This window comes from Astyanax mexicanus, chromosome 5 (assembly GCF_023375975.1).
Source record: "Astyanax mexicanus isolate ESR-SI-001 chromosome 5, AstMex3_surface, whole genome shotgun sequence".
Classification (NCBI taxonomy): domain Eukaryota; kingdom Metazoa; phylum Chordata; class Actinopteri; order Characiformes; family Acestrorhamphidae; genus Astyanax; species Astyanax mexicanus.
This window is the reverse complement of record NC_064412.1, coordinates 8164103-8187004: the sequence shown is the minus strand read 5'-3', so window position 1 is coordinate 8187004 and position 22902 is coordinate 8164103. Positions and strand designations below refer to the sequence as shown.

The 22902-nt window shown below is 38.5% G+C and overlaps 1 protein-coding gene across 1 annotated transcript in view; it reads right to left on the bottom strand.

Annotated features, from left to right (window-relative positions):
- Positions 1-22902, bottom strand: part of necab3 (N-terminal EF-hand calcium binding protein 3) — an 85513-nt gene that overhangs the window by 7997 nt on the left and 54614 nt on the right. Inside the window, exons 6-8 of the mRNA XM_049479500.1 lie at positions 10631-10767; positions 4589-4710; positions 48-127 (exon numbers count right to left, since the gene is read on the bottom strand). Coding sequence (XP_049335457.1) covers positions 48-127; positions 4589-4710; positions 10631-10767 — 339 coding nt within the window. The remainder of the gene's footprint in view (positions 1-47; positions 128-4588; positions 4711-10630; positions 10768-22902) is intronic.

Sequence of the window (22902 nt, the reverse complement as noted above, 5' to 3'; positions counted from 1 at the left end):
GATGGATGGATGCATGAATGGATAGATGGACGGATAATCGGATTCACCTGGCATTCCAGTTTGTCAATGAGCTGCTGGAGTCTGTTGATCTGAGAAGACCAGTGATCATCTGTATCCACACTAACACCTGGAATACAGAAAGTAAAACTTTTAAAATTGGAAATTCAATATATCTTATCTACTTATCCATACTGAGAATCTTCTACATACAGGTGGTTTTACTTACTGTAACTAACGAAGAAAAATGATCTCATTGCAGCGGCAGAAAGTGAATTTCATTTAGTTTTATTTCTTGAAATAGGTAATATTCTCCTCCAGTCTCCAGCGTACTTATTGAACTTGATAACATTAGTTAAAGTAAGGAGAGCTGGCATGTCTAGAAATAATTTAAGTATCCTTTTATTGTAATTATAATAATTGGCTCGATATGTCTAAAATTACATACAGTATACTGCCTACATTCAAAAGGTATTCATCTTTTAAAGTGTGCTCAAAAAACAGACAAGTCTTTGGGCTCCTGCTGTTCTACTGAGAAACAGCTATATTTCTCTCAGTGGGAGGGAAGGATAGCTCTCCTCTGCTGTTTTGTTATCTCACACTCGCTGATTAAGCATCGTGCTATGTTCCACTTTCACTTTCTGTAAAGCTCAAATGGACTAAGTGCAATAAAATAACACATACGGAATAAGTGCAATAAAAATTCTATTCAAATACATTCACTGCATATTTATATTTATAGTTATACTAATTATATTTGCTGTTTTATACTTTTGTCTACTTGCTTTGCACTTTATATTGTTTATATACACTTTATATACACCTACTCTTTGTTTCTATCTGTGTGTACTGTATTGATGCTGCTACTGGAGCCCTAATTTCCCTGAGGGAACCTCCCAAGGGATCAATAAAAAATCTATCTATCTATCTATCTATCTATCTATCTATCTATCTATCTATCTATCTATCTATCTATCTATCTATCTATCTATCTATCTATCTATCTATCTATCTATCTATCTATCTAGCTTTGCAGCTGCAATAGCAGAAATCTGCAACCACATTTTATGGGTATTATAGAGAGTCAGAGAGCCCTATTTTAGCAATCTATAGTGCACAATTGGTCAATTGCTAGATTTAGGGCGTGTTGTACTAATTATCTTAATTAACCACGGGTGTGTTTTGGGAGTAATGTGAAATTAACCAATTAGTCTGCCAGTCATCATTCCCTTTAAGAGGCAGGTGAGCTCTGACTTTGGCACGTTCATATCTTAATAGTGCAGCGCTTTTGTGCATCTCAGCAGAGGATATTGACCTGCTTGTTAAAGCTTTGAAGGTGCGTCAGCAGCTCATTTAAGGGAACTGTAATTATATTTTATTGAATGAATGAAGTTCAACTTATATAGCGCCTTTCTAGAAACCCAAGGACGCTTTACAATTTCCATGTTTTTTTTACACACAAGCACATTACATCCACACACTGGTGAGAAGCGGCAGCCAATAGCGCACAGCGTACTCTCAACCGCAAACGACCGTCCACCTGGAGGACTGCATCGGGCACTACAGCAATAACCCAGGACAGAGTGCCAATCCATATCTGGGCACAATCATACACACATTTACACCCACACTTACACACACACAACTTACATACATACCACACATACACACCAGATCAATTTAGAGTATTCAATTTTTCGGGGCAATTTAGAGTATCCAATTTACCTGATCTCCATGTTTTTGGACTGTGGGAGGAAACCGGAGTCCCCGGAGGAAACCCACGCAGACAGAGGGAGAACATGGAAACTCCACCCAGATAGGGAACCCAAGACCCCAGTGCTGGGAGGCGAACATGCTAACCACTAAGCCACCGTGGCGCCAAATTCTTATTATTATTCTTTATTCTGTTTATTGTTGAGTTTAAAGTCGGGTTTGCGTAACTATAGAAAGGAATTCTGGTGATTGACTGTTGTCTATGTTTATTTCAGTCAGTGGAGCTCCTGTGTTTTCTGCCGCCAAAATAGAAGCACGCCAGAAATGTACCTGAATGGTGCTAATTTAACAGTGCAGGCACAGGGTGTGAAAATAGACTGCTGATGGGGTGTAAGGTAGCAATGAGTATCATGAGGCGCCTAGCATCTAAAATAGCATCTACAAATGTGGAACAATTTTTGTAAAAAAATGTTTCTCATCATAAAATAGTGAAGACTTTGGATATCCCAACATCTACAGTTCATAATATCATCAAAAGATTCAGAGAATCTGGAGAAATCCCTGTGTGCAAGAGGCAAAGTCCATATTGAATGCTGGTGATCTTTGGGCCCTCAGGTGGAACTGCATAAAAACACAGGCTGTATTGCAGATCAGTCAATCAATAATACCACACCCTGTTCTCCAACCCTCTGGGTCTCACTGCTATCAGAGGCACACTGCTACAGCTGCAGCTCAGCCTCTAAACCCATACATCACCCAGTGCCCCTCCCAAACTACCTCTCCCAGTTTTTGAGCTATTTTCAAATTTGAGCTGAGGGTGGAGTCAGCCAAAATCAGGGGGTTTAGTGGCCCTTTAAGTCAAGTGTTTCAATTCACCCTTTCAGATCATATGTCCATTACAATGGACATCATGAATTTTCTCTTTTTTTTTCAAATGTTTTGTTGCACATAACACCAATTGAGACCTGTTTTTAATCAGAATAGACTGTAAACGAGCAAAAGAGAAACTTTATAAGACAATGAAACAATAGCTTAGCCCCGCCCACTGCACTGGAAAAAAAGCAGCACTAAAGCCAAAGATGCAAATTTAAAGAGCTAATTTTTACTAATATAATTTTTACTAATATAATTTTTACTAGTATATAATTTAGAACACATTTTTTAATGTTTATTTTAGTTTAGTTTAAGGATGGTTTGTGAACAAAAAGGTCAATATCAATAAAATCGACTTATTACTTATTTTAGGTAATTGGATTTAATGTTAATATAGATTTTATATTATATTTTAGTGGCTTCCTTTGTGTGCATTGCAGACAAAAACAACATTATTATTATTATTACTACTACTACTACTACTACTACTACTACTAATAATAATAATTATAATAATAATAATAATAATAATAATAATAATAATAATAATAATAATAATAATAATAATAATAATAGTATTTTTTAAACACCGGCACATAATTCAGGTCTGAAAGGGTTAAAACATAGCAAAATTATAAAATGTAAAACAAACAAAAAAAACAATAAAAAAAACGATCTAAAAGGTTAAATATTCATGCACATTTGGCTGAAATCCTTACATTCATAGCATAACAGTATACTGGTATAAACTGTGTAATTGCTACATGCAAGCATTTATATATTCATTAATTAAATTTTAGTGTTAAATAAACAGTGCTAGTGTGAATATAAAGTGTGTGTGTGTGTGTTCATATCAGATGTAATCAAGCCTACAGCTCTTGAGACAAAGACCCAGCCACATCCACCAGCCCCTGACCCCGAACCCAAGCTTTCAAGGACAAGCTCCACCACTCAGGCTAATTTTATGCTGTCAAAGTGACACCGTGGCAGGGCTCATAACACAAAGCTAACGCCGCTTTGACAGTAATTGCGGAACAGATAACGACTGCCAGGCCGGAGCGAGAAGCAAATGCATCGCTGCAGAAACACATCGGCAGCTGAGATTCCAGCCTCTGCTACCATTAAACAGTGACACTGCACTAATTAGAAGTGTGGATGGGTTTTCACATTACTGAGACATCAGAAGGCATCAGAGACTGCGACTGAGAATGTGATGTTTTTCAGGCATTTGTATTATTATTCAGAGTAAAGAGCATGTATGTGTGTATTATGTCCACAATGCTGTCTGCAAATGCATCAGTTCACTGATTTTATTGATGATTCAAGGTGGAAATTCAATTGCATTGATTGAGCATTGATTCTGGATTGTTACAATGCATACAGCATATGCAACTTTCACTTTAGCATCATGCTAAAAATATATACAACTCACAATACATATAGTACCTGTTTGGACACACCTTCTTATTATATTTTATTTTCCCACATTGTAAATGAATGCTGAATTAATTGAGACTATGATGGAACACATAAGGAAACAAATGGTAACATAAAGGGTTTAACAAACCAAAAAATACTCTGTAAAGCATTTAGACAAACTTGCAGTTTCTGAGGCAAGGGAACTGGCGCAACAGAGGTAACTCTTGCTGTTCCTCTCCTGGTGCGGTCCTGATGAGAGCCAGTTTAATCAATATTTGATAGTCTTTGAGACTTCTTTAGGATTGACTGGCCTGTTTTATTTTCTTTACTTAGTTTAGTAGTTCTTGTCATAATCTGGATTAGAACATTACTCAAATAGAGCTATTTACTGTATACCACTAACTCTACCTATTCACAACTTTACAACTGATGCTCTCAAACATATTAAGAGGCAAGAAATTCAAGTAATTAATCAATTCAATTCATACTGGACTGTGGGACATGCAGACTTCTACTCTAGATCAGCCTAATTCAATAAAATAATAACATTTTAAGGTCACAGATACATCTTAGTGCACACTGTTACCTGTAGTGAGGATTCCAGAGTACGGGTCTGTAGGAGACAGACACATGTTTTTCTGCACTTTGCGTCCACATCTCCTGTTATTCTTCTGTACCGACAGATGCTCTGGTACCTTCACCTCGGCCCTGAAAAAAGAAAGAAAGAAAGAAAGAAAGAAAGAAAGAAAGAAAGACTTTTACATGAACTTTAATATATCAGAAAAGTGTTACACCATAAAAACCCAACCCAATTCTAAAAAATAAAAACACAAAAATAATACAATTCCTACACCAATAATCAATTCACCATCAACCACTCTGCACACCGCGTCCCTAACACACCATACAGTCTGAAACTTCAGCACATCGTTTATCAGTTTATAATATGGGAACTCCACTTTAATGCGTGATTTGACCAGGGATTTGACTTTAAACAGCAACTCAGGGTCCGTTACACCTTCATCTAGAAGGTTATTACGCCTTGTGAGCCAGATCATTAGTTTTGCTTGTCCAAATAGAAAGTTCAGCAGGCAGGACGTCTGACGCTGAGAGTAGGAGTAGCGTGGACCCAGAATAAACAAATCCATAGCAAAAGTAACACCCAATGCTTCACACAATCCTACCAACAAATCAAAGCAAGGGTCCCAAATGCACACACCCAGCAAACACGTGTTCTACAGTCTCAGGCCTCCCACAAAAAGGACAGTCATCATCAACAAGGGGGTTCAAGTGAGCAACATATTTATTAGTGGCTAAGGACCCTCCACTGTAAATCTCTAAAAAGAAAGAAAGAAAGAAGAATAAGAAGAAAGAAAAGTAAATGAACAGAATAAAAGTCTCTAGTTTGGGTGATTTTCATGAAATGTAATTCATTTCATTAACTAGCTATTAGGTCCTATTCACAGGACTTTTATAGGTCCTGTGATGACGTTCTTTTTGCGCTCTTATTGACAACCATTCCCACAACACAACACGTCTTCTAAGCCTTCTGTCATGTGCCTATACTTCCTGCCAATCATGGGCAGTTCCTACGTTACACACATTTACACCTATTGGTCATTTATTCTGTGTATACCAGGGGTGTCCAAACTTTTTTTGTTGGGGGCCAGATGGAAAATATATTTGAAGTCACGGGTCACAGACTATAATAAAACAAATAATGAAATATACCACTTTAAATAATACATTTTCCTGATTACTTTCATTTACACACCATTTTATTTGACTTACTATCTTTATCTATCTTTGACAGTGTTGTTTAAACTAAGATTTTTCAAATTGATGTTTCATTTCATGATGTCTCTTAATATTAAACTCCTTAATTACGACAACTTTTAGACTCTTTGGCCCGTTTTTCTGCGCTACAACTGCGCCGCCTCTCTGCTTCTAGACTCTTTGGCCCGTTTTTCTGCGCTACAACTGCGCACTCTCTCCGCATTTAGACTCTTTGGCCCGTTTTTCTGCGCTATAACTGCGCCGCCTCTCTGCTTCTAGACTCTTTGGCCCGTTTTTCTGCGCTATAACTGCGCCGCCTCTCTGCTTCTAGACTCTTTGGCCCGTTTTTCTGCGCTACAACTGAGCACCCTCTCCGCTTTTAGACTCTTTGGCCCTTTTCTGACACCTAATGTTCAAACTTTGAATCTCACATTATAAAAACCTGCTTAACAGCGGGCCAACTAAAATACCTTGCGGGCCGTTCCAAAAATGGAAACGGGCCGCATATGGCCCACGGGCCGTAGTTTGGACACCCCTGGTGTATACAGTAAATACCTGTCTGTTTGGCCCACTCCTTTGCAAAGTATTGCCAACTTCTCTGTTGCACACTGTATCTCCTATGCTTTGTCTCATCTCTCATCTATCTTTCCCTGTTTACCATTTATCTGCCTTAGCTCAGCTCTTTTGGGATTTGTTGTATTGGCTTGACTTCTTTAGTGGCTTATGGCCCTGTTTTGGCATCTTAGCTCTGTTCATGTCTGTGTTTTGGTCGCTCTAGCTTCATTCCTCAGAGTGACGTTTGCTTCTCTGCAAGCATCTGTCCCGTATTTTGCCTCTGACATTTCTTTGCACATTCTGCAGTCTGCTCTTGGGCTGAACTGGCAGTTGTTTCACTTGTGATTTTTTTTTTTTATGGATGGTGGAGTGAATGACTGATTTCTTATTACATTTGTGATACACATGATTCTCGATGTAGGCAGTGAAAGTAGCCAAACCTTAAACTTACTAGTATAACTGTATGATTATTAAATGATTCTATTACTTTTTTACATATATTTTTATAACCTTCATATCTTAATATTGTTTAAATGATGAGCAAATATAAATATGTTTTAACCCTTATCTTCATTCTTGTATATTCTTGCACTTTAATGCAGATTGTGTTGTCCATCAGAATATACATTTATCGGCCAATCAAACAGCACATTAGCCCCACCCACTGCACTGGAAATTTTAAATCTGCACAATGAAAGTAAAACATCATGTATTTAGTTTTACTGCATAGGGATGATTTTTTAAATAAAAAAGTAGATAAAAGTATATATAAATTAATTAATTTATTAATTATTTTATTAATTTATTTAATGAATCTAGAAACAGCATCTTCTTTCAACACTTAAGAACCACCTTTCAGAACATAATCCAGGTCTGAAAGGGTTAAAAAGGTTCCAAGATTCAAAGGTTTCCAGGGGGTGTTATAATTTTTTTCACATGACTCTAAGCCTTAAGATTGCTGCTTGTCAGTGAAGTGTTGCCCATTTTTCTTTACAGCTGTCACCACCATGTACCCAGTTGCTCTGGCAACCCTGTAGAAGATGCCAAAAGGCAAGACAGGCAACGCTGTATCAATAAAATTAGCATAGACAGGTAGGAAATATTTAGAAAAAAGGTGGGCACCAGAAAGACAGAGAAGCCAAGATACTGTTTATGAATAGAAACGATCAAATATTGCATTTTGTTTTAGGTATGTGCAGGATAATGTCAATAGTAAAAGACACCTACACACTAAATGGTCCTGAAGCTCATTATAAACCTTGTTGAGATTCCACTGAGAAGAATGGATCTTATTTCAGGTGATTCTACAGAGAATTAAACACACAATGCTCTCAGTAAACACTAAATTACTATTTTAGTACTTCATGCAAAACTTACATACTTAGTATAGCTGTAATGCTTTATTGTATGCAATATCCAATTTACTGTGATCTCTTTATCACCATTTATGCAATATATTTAAAGGTCAAATTTTTTTCTGACCTTTTTTTCTACTTTTTATTTGCTATTTATTCACTGATACTCTTTGTGCAATAATACTGGCCACAGCCTACTGTAATCATATCTACTCTGACCTTATCTTAGCTGCACTAGATGTATATGTTTTTTCCTTTATTTATTTTTTTTATATATATTTCCTGTAATGTTTTGTATATATAGTTGTATTATTATTTCTTATATTTTTTCCTGACCTGTTTCTCTGTCCTTTCCCCTGTACTGCTGTAACATTGCAAATTTCCTCATTGTGGGATTAATAAAGGATTATTTTATCTTATCTTAAAAATGTCTATTTTCATCACTTTTGGTTTTAAAAGAAGGCTATTCCTCTGTGTCAAACATTCAGATATCTCTGAATCCATTTATTCCAACTTTTCTTTGGGTTTCTGTCTCAACCTTAGCTCTTGTCCTAAACCTATGTCTTGTCTACATCCGTTTCTTATAGTTATGTACCTAATTTGTTCCTGGATTTGGGTCTATAGAATGCACACTATATGGACAAGGGAATAGGGACACCTGCTTATACAATCTATAATTTTTTTCTGCAATCAAGGTTATTAAAAAATAGTTTATTCTTCTTTTGTTGAAGTCACTGTCTCTACTGTCAATGGAAGGAAGGTCTTCTACTAGACTCCTCCCAACTCCCCAACTCAAAACACAAAAGTATTGAATAAAGCTTCAGCATTCCAGAGAACACCATTATTGCTCCACTGCTCCACAGTTCAATATTGGGGGGATTTATACTTCTATACTGTAGCTCATGGGTGTCAATAGGTTCATGTTTATCTGCTCCATAGAGTCCTATTCTATTGACCACACTTATCGACTGGGCCTAAATAAGCTGTGTGTACATTTGCACATCTAAGTCAGCAATGAGTGCAACTTAAATAAGCTAAATGCATTCATTAGATGTTGTGACCAAAAACATCACTGTTATATACACATTAAGAAAAGTAAGTACAGATTTGTACCTAAAAGAGTACAAAGCTTGTCGCTGGGGCTGTACCTTATGTTGAGGTAAAAAAGTATCTTTCAGTGAAAGTCCTTTTTTGTACCTATGGTTTTTGTGCCAGTAAAGATTATAAAGATTATAAACATTATCATCAACTAAATATGGCTCAAAAACTTGATGATCCAAAATTGTCTGGCTTTCAAATAAAAAAAAATGTGCAATTAAAATATATATAGTTTATTAGTACAGTGATACAGAATACTGAATGTACCCTTTGTCTGGTTAAATGGTACAAATTTGTACTTATTGCTGTTAGAAATTACTTTGTACTTCAGAGGGAACAAATCTGACCCTGTAAAGACCAATATTGTACCTTTGAGGATACAATTATGAAGAGTGTACCTTTAAGTACAAAAAAGTACTCATATCGTACCTCTGTTTTTTAGAGTGTAATGTACACCATGTTTGTGTCTTCCTGTGTGTTTTATAGTTTTCTAGGGCCTCTAGAAGTCTGTCTGTCTGTTCGTTTCCTTGTAGAAGTACAATTCCTTTTGTCACCATGGACTTTCACAAACAACACTAGCACTTGTGTCCCACCTCCACACCTCCCACGTTACACAACCCTTTAACTTGCTGTGGTAGGCTGGAGGACTGAGGAGCAGACCTGCCAAGTTCTGACTCAGAATCGGACTTAAAACATTTCTTTTTGTTTCCGGAGGTTAACGCTAGGATGAGCTTTAGGGTCAGACTTCCAAAATGATTATTACTTATACTGTAGACACTTGCAAATCATCACTGCTAAAGCAAATGGAGTTATATCTCTATAATGTCAACTTTACAGCAAGAAGAAAAAAGCTTAAATCTCACTGAGAGTTAGTATAAAAAGATTTTGTAGTCTTTTTACATTTACACAAGAACAAAAAATGTGAAAATCGAGATATTGCCAAAAATAAATAGGAATTCAGTTTCCAATCAATTTTATGTCCACAGGTGTATAATAATAAAAGCAGCAGCTAGTCATGCTGGGACTGCTTCTACAAACATTAGTGAACAAATGAGTCTCAGGCTCTCAGGAGCTCAGTGGTACCGTGATAGGATGTAGCACCTGTGCAACAAGTCCAGTCGTGAAATTTCACTACTCACTACTAAATATTCCACAGCCAACTGTCAGTGATATTATAACACAGTGGAAGAGACTGAGAACGACAGCGACATAGTGCACCAACTTTCTGCAGAGTCACTACATCACAACACACCTCCAAACTTCATGTAGCTTCAGAGTTCATCACTACACACCTCCAAACTTCATGTAGCTTCAGAGTTCATCACTACACACCTCCAAACTTCATGTAGCTTCAGATTAGATCAACAACAGTAGAGAACAGTAGAGAGACTCATGGAATGAGTTTCTGTGTTCAAGCAACTCCAAGGTCTGGACTCTGTGGTGAACTCTCTCAATTCATGTGTGAAAATGATGATCTCATGCACCCTGAATCACTCTTTCACAATTCCAGCACCATGTATACTGACATTATCATCTTGGAATATGGCCGTGATCATCAGGGAAGAACAAATCTAATCCATTGATGGAATAACCTGGTCTATATTCAGTATATTCAGGAAGTCAGCTGACCTCATTCTTTCAGCACATACTGTTGCTGAACCTAAACCTGCAGACCAACTGCAGCATCAACCAACCCCACATCATTTACTTACTTAAATCCAGGTAGCCAAGCCAGATAAAAATGCAGTTATGAATGCATCCAAGACTCATAAAAAGATCTGCAGTAATAATGCGTGTGTGTGTGTGTGTGTGTGTGTGTGTTTGTGTGGGTGTGTGTTTCTCACGGTGCAGGGCTACTCTGCTCCTCCACGGCCTCCATGGCACACTGCAGAGACATCTGAAGAGACAGCAGTTGGCTGGACGTCTCCTTCAACATGAAGCGTGTCACGAACTGCCCTAACACAGAGGAGCCCTGGTACTCCTGCAGGAAGAGAGACAGAGAGAGATTTGTCACAGCAGATCGAGGCTTGAGGGACACTACATGTTAAACATCACATAATTACATCAATATTTCTCAGAATTCCCTCACTTTCATGCAGGAAGGTAGATACTGTTTCTATGATTTCTATGATTTTTGATTTCAATGATTTTTGCTTTCTATGATTTTTGCTTTCTATGATTTTTGCTTTCTATGACTGACAAGTACAACTTGTTACCACATTTCCACAAAAATATTGATTGATACCCAGATTAGGGGTGTGCATATCATATCATACAAAATAATATTGACCCAAAAAATTAACATGATAAAAAAGTGTTTTTTTTTTATTCTTAAAAGCTTTTGTATTTGTTTTGCTATTTATTCTTGTTTATTTACTTTTTTTTTTTACAATTGTTATATTTTATCTGCAATGTATTGTTTGCTTAAATTAAACAACTATATATCCTGCACTTTAATTTTGTGGTAGATTTCTTTGCTACATTTTAATTTTGTTACCATAATATTATTTTATAGAAAATCATGTTTGAGGTAAGTTACTGGTTACAAAATAGACAAACATTCATAGATTTTTTATGTTTCTATGTATGAAACAATTACATTTATACTAAATAAAACAAAATATTTTTGTTACAGTAGTATAGTCTTCATATTACTATTTTTATAAATTCAATGTACTGTCATATTGCCAAGACTATCGGTATCACAAATATACCATAAAATATCATTATATGGTTTTTGAGCCATATCGCCCAGCCCTAGCTCAGACTTCTGTTAAGGCTTTTTCTTAATCAACTTCATTACAACTGTCATTCAACCTACTTTTATTAAAATATTTTGCAGTGTAACTAAAGGCAAATCTCATTTTTATTTTTTTTTAATTTACACTGCATGGCTGCATCTCCCTATACTTGGTACTCTGGGTTTTGTCAATAAGATGGATCAGCTTTCCCAGAAGAAATAACTGGACAGATTGGTTTACTTCCACTAAACTGCCCATATTATGAGAAACTTTAACTGTGTGACTGGAGATCCGTTCCAATTTGACAAAAGAACATCCTCGTTATGCAACGATTACACTCTTGCTGACAGATATAATTGTCCCAGTGTGCTTCTTTCTTCCCTCTGTTGTTTAGTGGGTGGCAATAGCCTGCTTCGACTTCCTGTAATTAGCCCAGAAGTGTCTGAACCATTCAAAAGTGTTTTCCTACTGAAAACGAACAATCCATGGCCCAGTTTTATCCAGACCATAATCACCTCTTTTGTTCCAGATCATGGTCTGAGGCAACTTTCATACCAGCAGTTTTGGTTCAGGATAAACAAGGTAAGTATAAAAGAACCTACTGTTATAAACTGCAGGTTTGCTAAGCACCTTAATCAGTTTAAAAGGCAGATAGATAAAGCACTGTACCAGAGTGAATAGACATTTACCCTAGCAGAGTCTGGAGGAAGAGTGGAGAGACACACAGTTCAAGCTGCTTGAGGTCTAGTGTGAAGTTTCCACCAATCAGTGATGGTTTGGAGAGACATGTCATCTGCTGGTGTTGATCCACTGTGTTTTATCATCAATTCTAAAGTCAGTGCAGTTTTGTTTTCCCACAAATACTTACAGCACTACATGCTTCTTCCCTCTTCTGACAACTTTTATGGTGACGCAGATTTCATTTTCCAGCAGGACTTGGCACACTGCCCACACTGCCAAAAGTACCAATTGGTCTTACAGTATATAATAGTCCAATTTTCCGAGACACTGATTTTGAGGTTTTCATTGGCTGTACGCTATAATTATTAACAATAAAAAAGAACAATTAAAATACTCTGTGTGTAATACTTCTATATAATATATAATTTTAATTTTGATCTGAATTACTGAACTAAAAGTAACTTGTCAATAATATTCTAATTTCTTGAGATGCATCTGTAGCTTCATGCTTTAAACATGCTTTAATTAGCGCAGAGAAGCACTGCCCTGCAGGTTTTAGAGTTTATACCATCTGTTTATCCAGCACTGCTTTACTACATACAAACGCTTTGTAAATTAACTTTTTTTTTTTTGCATTTTCTTCCAAAGCTCAGTTTATTTCCATTGCTAGCAGACCAGCTGTTAGTTGTTACCCACAGAATTGTTAAAAATTCTAAAATTAGTCATTTTTAGTTTTGAATGTACTTGTTTTTCCCTTAAAATCTCAGGTAGTTTACAGAAAAAAAAATTTGTACCATATATTTGACTGAATTTTGTACCACTTCAGGTTATTCCATTATTTACTGGACCTGAAGAGGTTAAATGCCAAAAATAAACAGAAAAAAATAGGGATGTCCTAAAACTTTTGATCGGTAGTGTACATAAAATGTGCACATGTTGATGTCCATGGATCATTAGGTAATTTTCTTAGATCTCTTAGGTAATTTTGACGGATTATTGGCGAGCCCAGCTGCTTTTAATTTGTGCATGAAGTCATTTTCGTTACGTCTCCAGTCTCTCCTTTCACACTCCCGAACTCCATTTCCCATGAACCCACTGGTGATGACGTCACTGTCACCCGCTCACCTTCACCCAATCGCGTCACGCTCCCTCGTTCAGACTCACCTGTGTTCTAAGTTGTTCTGGTTCATAGTAATTCTATGTTTTGTATATACAGTTGTGGTCAAAAGTTTACATACACTTGTAAAAAAACATAATGTTATGGCTGTCTTGAGTTTTCAATAAGTTCTACAACTCTTATTTTTCTGTGATAGAGTGATCGGAACACATACATGTTTGTCACAAAAAACAGTCATAAAATTTGGTTCTTTCATAAATTTATTATGGGTCTGCTGAAAATGTCACCAAATCTGCTGGGTCAAAAATATACATACAGCAACATTAGTATTTGGTTACATGTCCCTTGGCCATTTTCACGGCAACTAGGCGCTTTTGGTAGCCATCCACAAGCTCCTGGCAAGCTTCAGGTCGAATGTTTGACCACTCTTCTTGACAGAATTGGTGCAGTTCAGCTAAATGTGATGGTTTTCTTGCATGAACCCGTTTCTTTAGCACTGTCCACATGTTCTCAATGGGGTTTAAGTCAGGACTTTGGGAAGGCCATTCTAAAACCTTAATTCTAGCCTGGTTTAGCCATTCCTTTACCACTTTTGATGTGTGTTTTGGGTCATTGTCTTGTTGGAACACCCAACTGCGCCCAAGACCCAACCTTCGGGCTGATGGTTTTAAGTTTTCCTGCAGAATTTGGAGGTAATCCTCCTTCTTCATTATCCCATTTACTTTCTGCAAAGAACCAGTTCCACTGGCAGCAAAACATCCCCAGAGCATAATACTACCACCACCATGCTTGACAGTAGGCATGGTGTTCCTGGGATTAAAGGCCTCACCTTTTCTCCTCCAAACATATTGCTGGGTGTTGTGGCCAAACAGCTCAATTTTTCCTCCAGAAGGTTTTATCTTTGTCCATGTGATCAGCAGCAAACTTCAGCCGAGTCTTAAGGTGCCTTTTCTGGAGCAAGGGCTTCTTTCTTGCACGGCAGCCTCTCAGTCCATGGCGATGTAGAACACGCTTGACTGTGGAGACTGACACCTGTGTTCCATCAGCTTCCAAATCCTTGCAGACCTGCTTCTTGGTGATTCTTGGTTGACTCTTGACCATCCTGACCAATCTCCTCTCGGCAGCATGTGATAGCTTGCGTTTTCTTTCTGATCGTGGCAGTGACACAACTGTTCCATGCACTTTATACTTGCGTATAATTGTCTGCACAGTTGCTCTTGGGACCTGTAGCTGCTTTGAAATGGCTCCAAGTGACTTCCCTGACTTGTTCAAGTCAATAATTCGCTTTTTCAGATCAAAGAGTTTCAGGTCAAAGAGTTCCTTTGACTTTCCCATTGTAGCTTTTGTAGCTGAGTCTAATCACTGGGTCAAATGAGCCCTATTTAAATGGGCTCATGAGAAGTCAACAGCTGTAGTCAATCAGAATCACTTACAAGAAGTGAAGAGGCCATGACATGAAGCTAATTTGATTGACACAACTCGCTACATCACCAAAATTGACAAATTTTGTTGCTGTATGTATATTTTTGACCCAGCAGATTTGGTGACATTTTCAGCAGACCCATAATAAATTTATGAAAGAACCAAATTTTATGACTGTTTTTTGTGACAAACATGTATGTGTTCCGATCACTCTATCACAGAAAAATAAGAGTTGTAGAACTTATTGAAAACTCAAGACAGCCATAACATTATGTTTTTTTACAAGTGTATGTAAACTTTTGACCACAACTGTATAGGGTTCTGTTAGCATAGGTTCCTTGCGAGGTATTGCCGACTCATGTTGCGTACTGAGCGTTTTTCCAAACCATTTTCTGACTGCCCTTTTGTTATGACCCTTTTTCCTGTATTACGGATTTTGCCTTTTGTCTTTGCCCTTATCGGATTTGTTGTATTATCGGACTGTCTCTCTGGCTTCGATTCTTGGACTGTTTCCTGTACTACGTCTTCTGTTTATATTGTGAGTTCTGTTCAATCTGTTATCTGGTTGTGTTATCCTGTTTACGGCTCTGTAAATAAACCAGTCTTTACCTTTTATTCGGCAAGCGTCACCCCTGTCTGGTGTTTCATAATACCTCGCCGAAAGCTGTGATGGCCGAATTTAAGGATTTACAGCAGGCTGTTGATAACCAGAGGAGAATGCTCGGGCAGCATAGCCAGCTGTTCGAGGGTCTAACTCACTCTGTTAGCTCTCTCACCGCCCAGCAAACCGAGCAACACTCCCAGCTAGCCCAGATAACCGCTAGTCTCCAGGGTATCTCAGCTCAGTTAGCCCAGCTGAGCGTAGCCACCCCGGCTAGCTTAGCTCCCGCTAGCCAGGCCCCGGTTAGCTTAGCTCATACATCTCCGGCAGCGACTGTTTTTTCTGTGAGTAAACCGGATAAATATGACGGTTCTCCGGATCTGTGTAGAGGTTTTTTGCTCCAGATGTCGTTATATTTTGCCAACATGCCATCTACCACTGATAGAGCTCGCATTTCGTTTTTTGTTTCACATTTGACCGGTAAAGCTTTGGACTGGGCTACTGCTATCTGGCCTATGGTGGAGAACGGCACCTATGAACGATTTTTGGGCGAATTTCAGCTTGTTTTCGATCATCCCCATCAAGGACAATCTCAGGGGGAGTTATTGGTCCGTTTACACCAGGGGAATCGTTCTGTACCAGATTACGCGCTGGATTTCCGTACCCTAGCGGCGGGTAGCGGATGGAATGAGCCAGCTCTGCGTGTCATGTTCCGTAAGGGTTTACGGTCGGACATTTTAGCTGAGTTAGCCTGCAAGGATGATGGTCTTCCCCTAAATGACTTGATTTCTTCTGGCTATAAGACTGGATCAGCTTAAACGAAATTTGTCAGGAGATCATAAGAATACTGCTACAGCTGCTCACTTGGCTACTCCTCGCTCTGCTGGATTTACTCCTCGGTTCTCCACCTCACTTTACCCAGCTGCCACTTCATCGACCCGTGAGGAACCCATGCAAGTTGACACTACTCGATTGTCAAGAGAGGAACGACAACAACGCATTCAGGCTGGTTTATGTTTATATTGTGGTGGAACTGGACATATGCTCCGAAATTGTCAGATTCGGCCCCCCCGAGTATTGAATAATAACAATAACACTTCTGGCTTGTCCCGCGGTGGGCTATCCCATGGTTTCCATGGCAACCCGGACCGTCCATACGAGCCACCTGCTGAATACTCGGGAAAGCGTGTGGAATCTTCTCCACACGCTAAAGGGGTAAGCGGTCACTGCTCTGACATGATTTCCAAATCTATTTTTATTTCTGTTGTTCTGCTCTGCCAGTCAGTTTCTCCTTCTGTGTTTCCAGCACTAATAGACTCCGGTGCCGAGGGCAACTTTATTAATGAGCAGCTGGTTCCACAACTCCAGATTCCAGTAGAACCCCTGGATAAGCCTGTGAAAATGTCTGCGGTGGATGGGACAGCAATTGGACAGGGAACCATCTCCCACACCACCCTTCCAGTCAAGATGAACGTCAGTGCCCTACACTCTGAGGAAATCAGGTTCTTTGTGCTAACAGACACTGACTATTTTGTTATTTTTTGTCTTTGCCCTTATCGGATTTGTTGTATTATCGGACTGTCTCTCTGGCTTCGATTCTTGGACTGTTTCCTGTACTACGTCTTCTGTTTATACTGTGAGTTCTGTTCAATCTGTTATCTGGTTGTGTTATCCTGTTTACGGCTCTGTAAATAAACCAGTCTTTACCTTTTATTCGGCAAGCGTCACCCCTATCTGTCTGGTGTTTCAATTTTATTAACATTTTATTCCCCTAAGATACACAACCATGTTTTAGAAATTATTATTATTTTACACAAGGTATGATACCATGCTATATACTTTATTCTACACTGTAATATGCCATTTTACCACATCCCTGGACCAATTCATTTCACGGTAGTGAACATTGAATTACTGTTCAGTGCTGTTCACACCCTCCAGTCTGACAGATCCTGTGAGCACAGATGTGTGACAGAGTGAAAGTATGTGCACACAAGTACAAGTGTGTGTCTATGTGTGGTTAAGGCTGGAAAACATTGTAAAACTGAAAGAATTCATTTGTTTCACTACATACTGTCTGTGTGCTTTGATGCTTTTGCTATTATGGTATGTGCATTGTGCAATATTGTGAACATACAGTATTTGATGATACACTTGACTGGACTTGACTTGACTTTACCTGACTTGTGCACCACAATCTTACACTACAGTTCCACAGCTACAGCAGCTGAAGGTAAACATCAAATAAAATGCAGTATATTTTTATACACATACTCATTCACATAACATCCTTTTCTTAATCCACATTAGGTCCATTTTTAGCAAGCGTTTCATGCTATTTTTCAGCTCTATAGCATTGTGGGAGGGAAAGACATGCATGTCTTGCTTGCCATATGGGATTAAGTGCTTAACACTAAACAATATGTTTATTTTTTTCTTTTTTTGCTATTCCAGCTCTGAGGAAAATGTGCATTTTTGTTTTTTTAAGGCAAGTCAAACCTGCTACAGAAGATAAAAATAGTTTCTCTATGTATTTTATGTATTAGATGAAAGTGTTCTGCAATCAGCCCAGGCCTGTGACTAATAACTGATACGATCTCCTTGCCCTCCAGTGTTCTTGGGAAGATATCTCGCTGAGCTAAATCTTATAATGAAGTCTCATTTAGTCCTTCAGTGTGTATTGGTCACACAAGCTCAGCATGACAAATGAGGCTCAGCACATTTCTTGATCAATCTGCATTAAACTACCGTTCAGCGCTGCTCCACTCTGCTGTCAGATCACACCATCTGATCCGACAGCTCCTGTGAGCACGGATGTGTGACAGCGAGCGAAAGTATGTGCACACAAGTACAAGTATGTCTCTGGGCTCTATCTTACACACTGCACAAGGTGTGTCACGATGCTCATTGCTATCTTACACCCCGTCAACAGTCTTTATCAAGGTCATTATCGTCAACAAAAATGACCAAAATAATGGAAACGGAAACTGATAGAAATGTTAATGATGTTATATATGTGAGGTATAGTATAGTTAGTTCTGCACTGATATGGTAAATAGCTGTATATGTATCTAGTGCTGTGTGTCCATTAGGGGTGGGCGATATGGCTCTAAAATAATATCACGATACTTCATGGTATTTTCACGATAACGATACTTTTCACGATAACGACAAAACACTGAATTATAAAAATTATTTAGAATGTTATTGTTGTATGCCATATGATATGGCTAACTGAGATATTAAAAAAAATAATTTTACCAGATTTGTAACAGTAGTCAATAATAATTCAGAATATCATGATACTTGTAATGCACTCCAAATATTTCCATATATCATAAATGAAATAAATGATACTGGAGAGATATTTTTCATTTTCATTTGCTAAAAACGGCAAAAAAGTAGTACTCTGATGTGATAATTAGGTAATAAGGGGTGTGTGATATGGCACAATATTTCAGGGTATAATATCGTTCACAATATAATTTTTTTTTGGCAATATTATCACGTACGATACGATATGGCACACCCCTAGTGTCCATTTCCTACTTTATTTGACAATTTTGGTGAAAATGAGTGAAACCTGTAAAGTTTATTGGGTTTCTGTCTTCGTTTATCTGTTTCTCAGATTGCGCTCTCTGATGTGATGTGTGTTTCGTGTTCATGTGTGTCCTTTTGGCCATTTTAAGCAGCAGTATTATATATATTTTGCACTTAAGGTTGCTAGCTTGTAGACTGTTACAGTTTTTGTGGACAGTTGGTTGTTTCACAGTAACTGATTTTTAAAAAATGGTTTCTTTTGTTGAGTTTTATTACATAACACCTTTTTGAATGCCATTAAAATAGCGTCAGAGTTAAGGAATATATTTACAACGATGGGTGTGGTCTGCAAAGGAAGTGAGTTCAGGTAAATTTCTGGCATACTGCTATCTTGGCAACAAAAAAACAGGTGCTCCACTGACTGAAAACAACATAGACAACACTCAACATTCAGACGTTCATTGCTATCTTGGCAACCGCAGTTGCGCCGTGCACGCTCAATGCACGAACAGCCACGCTCCTTACACACACACACACAAGGACATTCAGCAGTGCACTAACCCAACTTTACACAACATCGACAATGAATAGAATACAAAAAAAATGGCTGTTCCCATAAATCACATGCTCACGCACCTTTACAGTGTGAACGAGTAGGTCAGTTTCCTCTGCTGAAAAGCACAGAAGCCCTGCACCATTAAAATAGCAATCCACCAAGGTCAGAGTGCACCTGGGTCTTAAAGGGACATTAATCCCCCTGAGTTTTGCTGACTCCACCCTCAGCTCACATTTGAAAAAGGCTAAAAAATGTTGGGAGGGAAACATAATGATGTATGGGTTTAGGGGCGGGACAGGACTGAGCTGATTGGCTGAGCCTATAGCACAGTTGAACCTTAGACAGCGCTACAGAGGTGGAAATGACCACAATAAAAGCATGTATAGGGTCCTCTACATGTGTGCGGTTATGGCTGGAAAACAGTGAAAAACTGAAACATATGTTTATGTGTAGAAAAACAACATTTTTTTTATTATTCCACAACTATTTTTAGAAAGTGTGAAATTTTGGCTTTGCTGTCATGTATTTAAAAATTGAATAAAATGTAACTAGTTCCTATAATGTAGAAAAGGTAGGATAATATGTGGCAGTGTTACCAAACAGAGATTAAGCCTAAAACTAGACTTGGACTACGCAGCACTTTTGAATGGCAATTTGCAACATGCAATAACGACCCCAAGACTAGATTGCAGGAAGAATGAGAAAAAAAAAAAAAACACCTGAAACCATAGACTGTGTATTGCTGGACAGAGTCCAGAGTCTCTCCAAAGTGAAGCCACCACAGGTCGGGCGCCCCCTGCTGTTCGGTTGCAGAAAGCTGTGTAACCCCACCCATCCCCATAGGTTTCAATGGCAAAACAGACAACTTTCAATCACGTTTTTTTCCAATATACTGTAATTCTACCTTCATTATTTAAATGTGAAAGCTAGTGTAACCTCTGCTTATATTGTTTTTTTTTTTTTAAAACGTTATTCAGCTCTATTCAAAAAAGGTGTGGTTATTGTAAAAGGGCTGGTTATGGGCGGGACCAATAACAGACCGTCAGCTCCGCTCCGCCCCGCTCTGCAGTCTGTGACTGCGAGGCAGCCCTCAGGGACGGGATTATTTAAATGAGTAGGTTGTCTCTCCACAGTCGTTCTCCCTCCTCTGGTCTCTACTGCGCAAACTCGGGTTTCAGGATCACCAACATGGAGGAAGATTTTGGCTCCATTTTCACTAAATGAATGGGAACGGAGACACGACGTCCATCTTTTTTACAGTCTCTGCCTGAAACACTTGTTATTCTCTGTGCCTAAACTTTTTTTAGTTGTTGTGAGAAGGAATTACAACATTACAAAGTGCTACATGTTTTATGAGCCCAATTTCTTTTGTTTTGTAATGTATAGCAGAGCTGAATGCAGGAATGGATGTACTGTAAATTGTTAATGAAATGAAAGTAAGCAGATGAAACATGAAATAGCTTGAGTTCACACTGGCTGTAATCAAATGAAAATGCAAGTAAGTTTGCATTTTTCATACTGTTCCAACTTTGTTTATCAACCAAAATGTTAAAAGAGTTTAGAGGACGAACTCTTGCAGGCTTGTTTTCCAGTAGCTACAATTAATCTGATATGTAAGTTATGTAATTATGAGAGTAAGGAACCAAAGCGTGGGCCCAGAAGAAAACAGCAGGCTTTTATCTGAGTCTGGCACCGAGCTTTTCCACCAGCACTGCAGAAATCTCCTCAAAAACTCCTCTGATGTCTTTCAGCGGCTGTCAGCTGATACACAACAGATCGTTTCCACTGCATGTCAGTTTGAAACGCCTTCAAGTGGAGTCTGACATATGGGCCACATTTCTGTTCACTCAACTGTAAATGATTTATTTGCCTTGCATCTTTGTTTTTTACGGGTTTTTGTGTCAGGTTTTAAAACATGTATGAGCTTACAGTATATTCTAATGGTGTGCTGTTGCAGGTCTTATCATTTATGCAAATGAAAAAGCCTTCTCCTGGTCCTTCAGTAATTCTGGTCAGGTCCTGCCTCAGCTACCTGGCAGTCACGGGGTAATTGTGTCCATTCCATTCTGCCTCTCTGCCAGATTCAAGCAGCGCGGGAGCTTTCTGCTGCAGCAGGAAAACATTTGCGGCGGGGGTAAATGGATATCGGCATAATTTGTTTTCCTGCAAAAATCTGCCCATGCATGAGGTTAATGTAAATGGGCGTAATTATGTGCAATTTCGAATCAGTTCCCGCTGGGTCACCTACTAATAATGTAAGCAGTAGCACACCGGTAATTGATGGTGACAAAGCAGTTTAGAGCACTTCAGGCAGAATTTTATCCACTGGTACACTCTCTGTGATCTTTGAGTTCCTAATTAGTTATTAAAGATTAAAGAAAAGTACTGTATAGTACTGTATATTTTGCACTTTCTACATCCAGAGGTGAGTTTTATTGGCCTCTAGCCTGCTGCTAACCCCGGCTAGCACCGCTGGAGCAGCATTAGCATTACGCACTAACAGCACTAACCACTAGCTAATATCGACCTACCTGTCTTACTAGAACACTCAGGGTTCCTCAGTGTAATGCTGTGTAATCTAAGTTTAGTGTAAATAAATGGAAACATTTTACTCACCCAAATAAACAGTTTTTAGGAGAGAAATCTGTGTAGATTAACCTCCAGTGCTCATTTTCATTTTAAGAATTATAGTTTTGTTTACTTAATTTAGCTTAGCTTTACAGGTCTCGCCAACCAGCGGTGAGACCTGCTATAAAGATAGAAGGAAAACATGGCGACACCTCTGTTCCTTACTAGTGTCTCATAATGTGCCTTATGATCCGGTGCACCTTCTAGAGTAAAAAACTACAGTATATGTATTGAAAAATTGTATCCAATCAGCTGCCAGAACAGTGACTGGTACTCAGGTACAGAGTATAACAGTAGCTGCTAGCCAACTTTCAAACCAGATGAAAATCATGAAAAACAGTGCAATTACTAGAAATACTACTAAAAAAAGCTAGAAATGTGCAATAGGGTGGGGAGATAAAGGGATGGAATAATCAGTGACAAACTAATGGATGAATGCAAGGATACATGATAGATGGATGAGTAACTGGATTAGTGAGCAACTGGAAAGATTGGTACATGTGTGGGCTAAGGATTGATGTGTGGATGGATGGATGAATGGATGGATGGATATTTGTGGGTGAATGGGTAAATGACAGGACACAGGATGGGTGAATAAGTAAATGGATTAGTAAGTGAGAAAAAAAAAATGTGAACGTGAGGGCATAAATGGTTGGGTGGGTGGATGGATGAATGTGTACATGAACGGATGAATGAAGGTGTAGATAGATCAGTTAATGGATCAGTTGATGAATGATGGATAAATGGACGGATGAGAGGATGAATGTAAGGATGCATGGCTGATAGATTAGTAAGTGGATAGATAGATGAGTAATTTTTCACTAGATTGA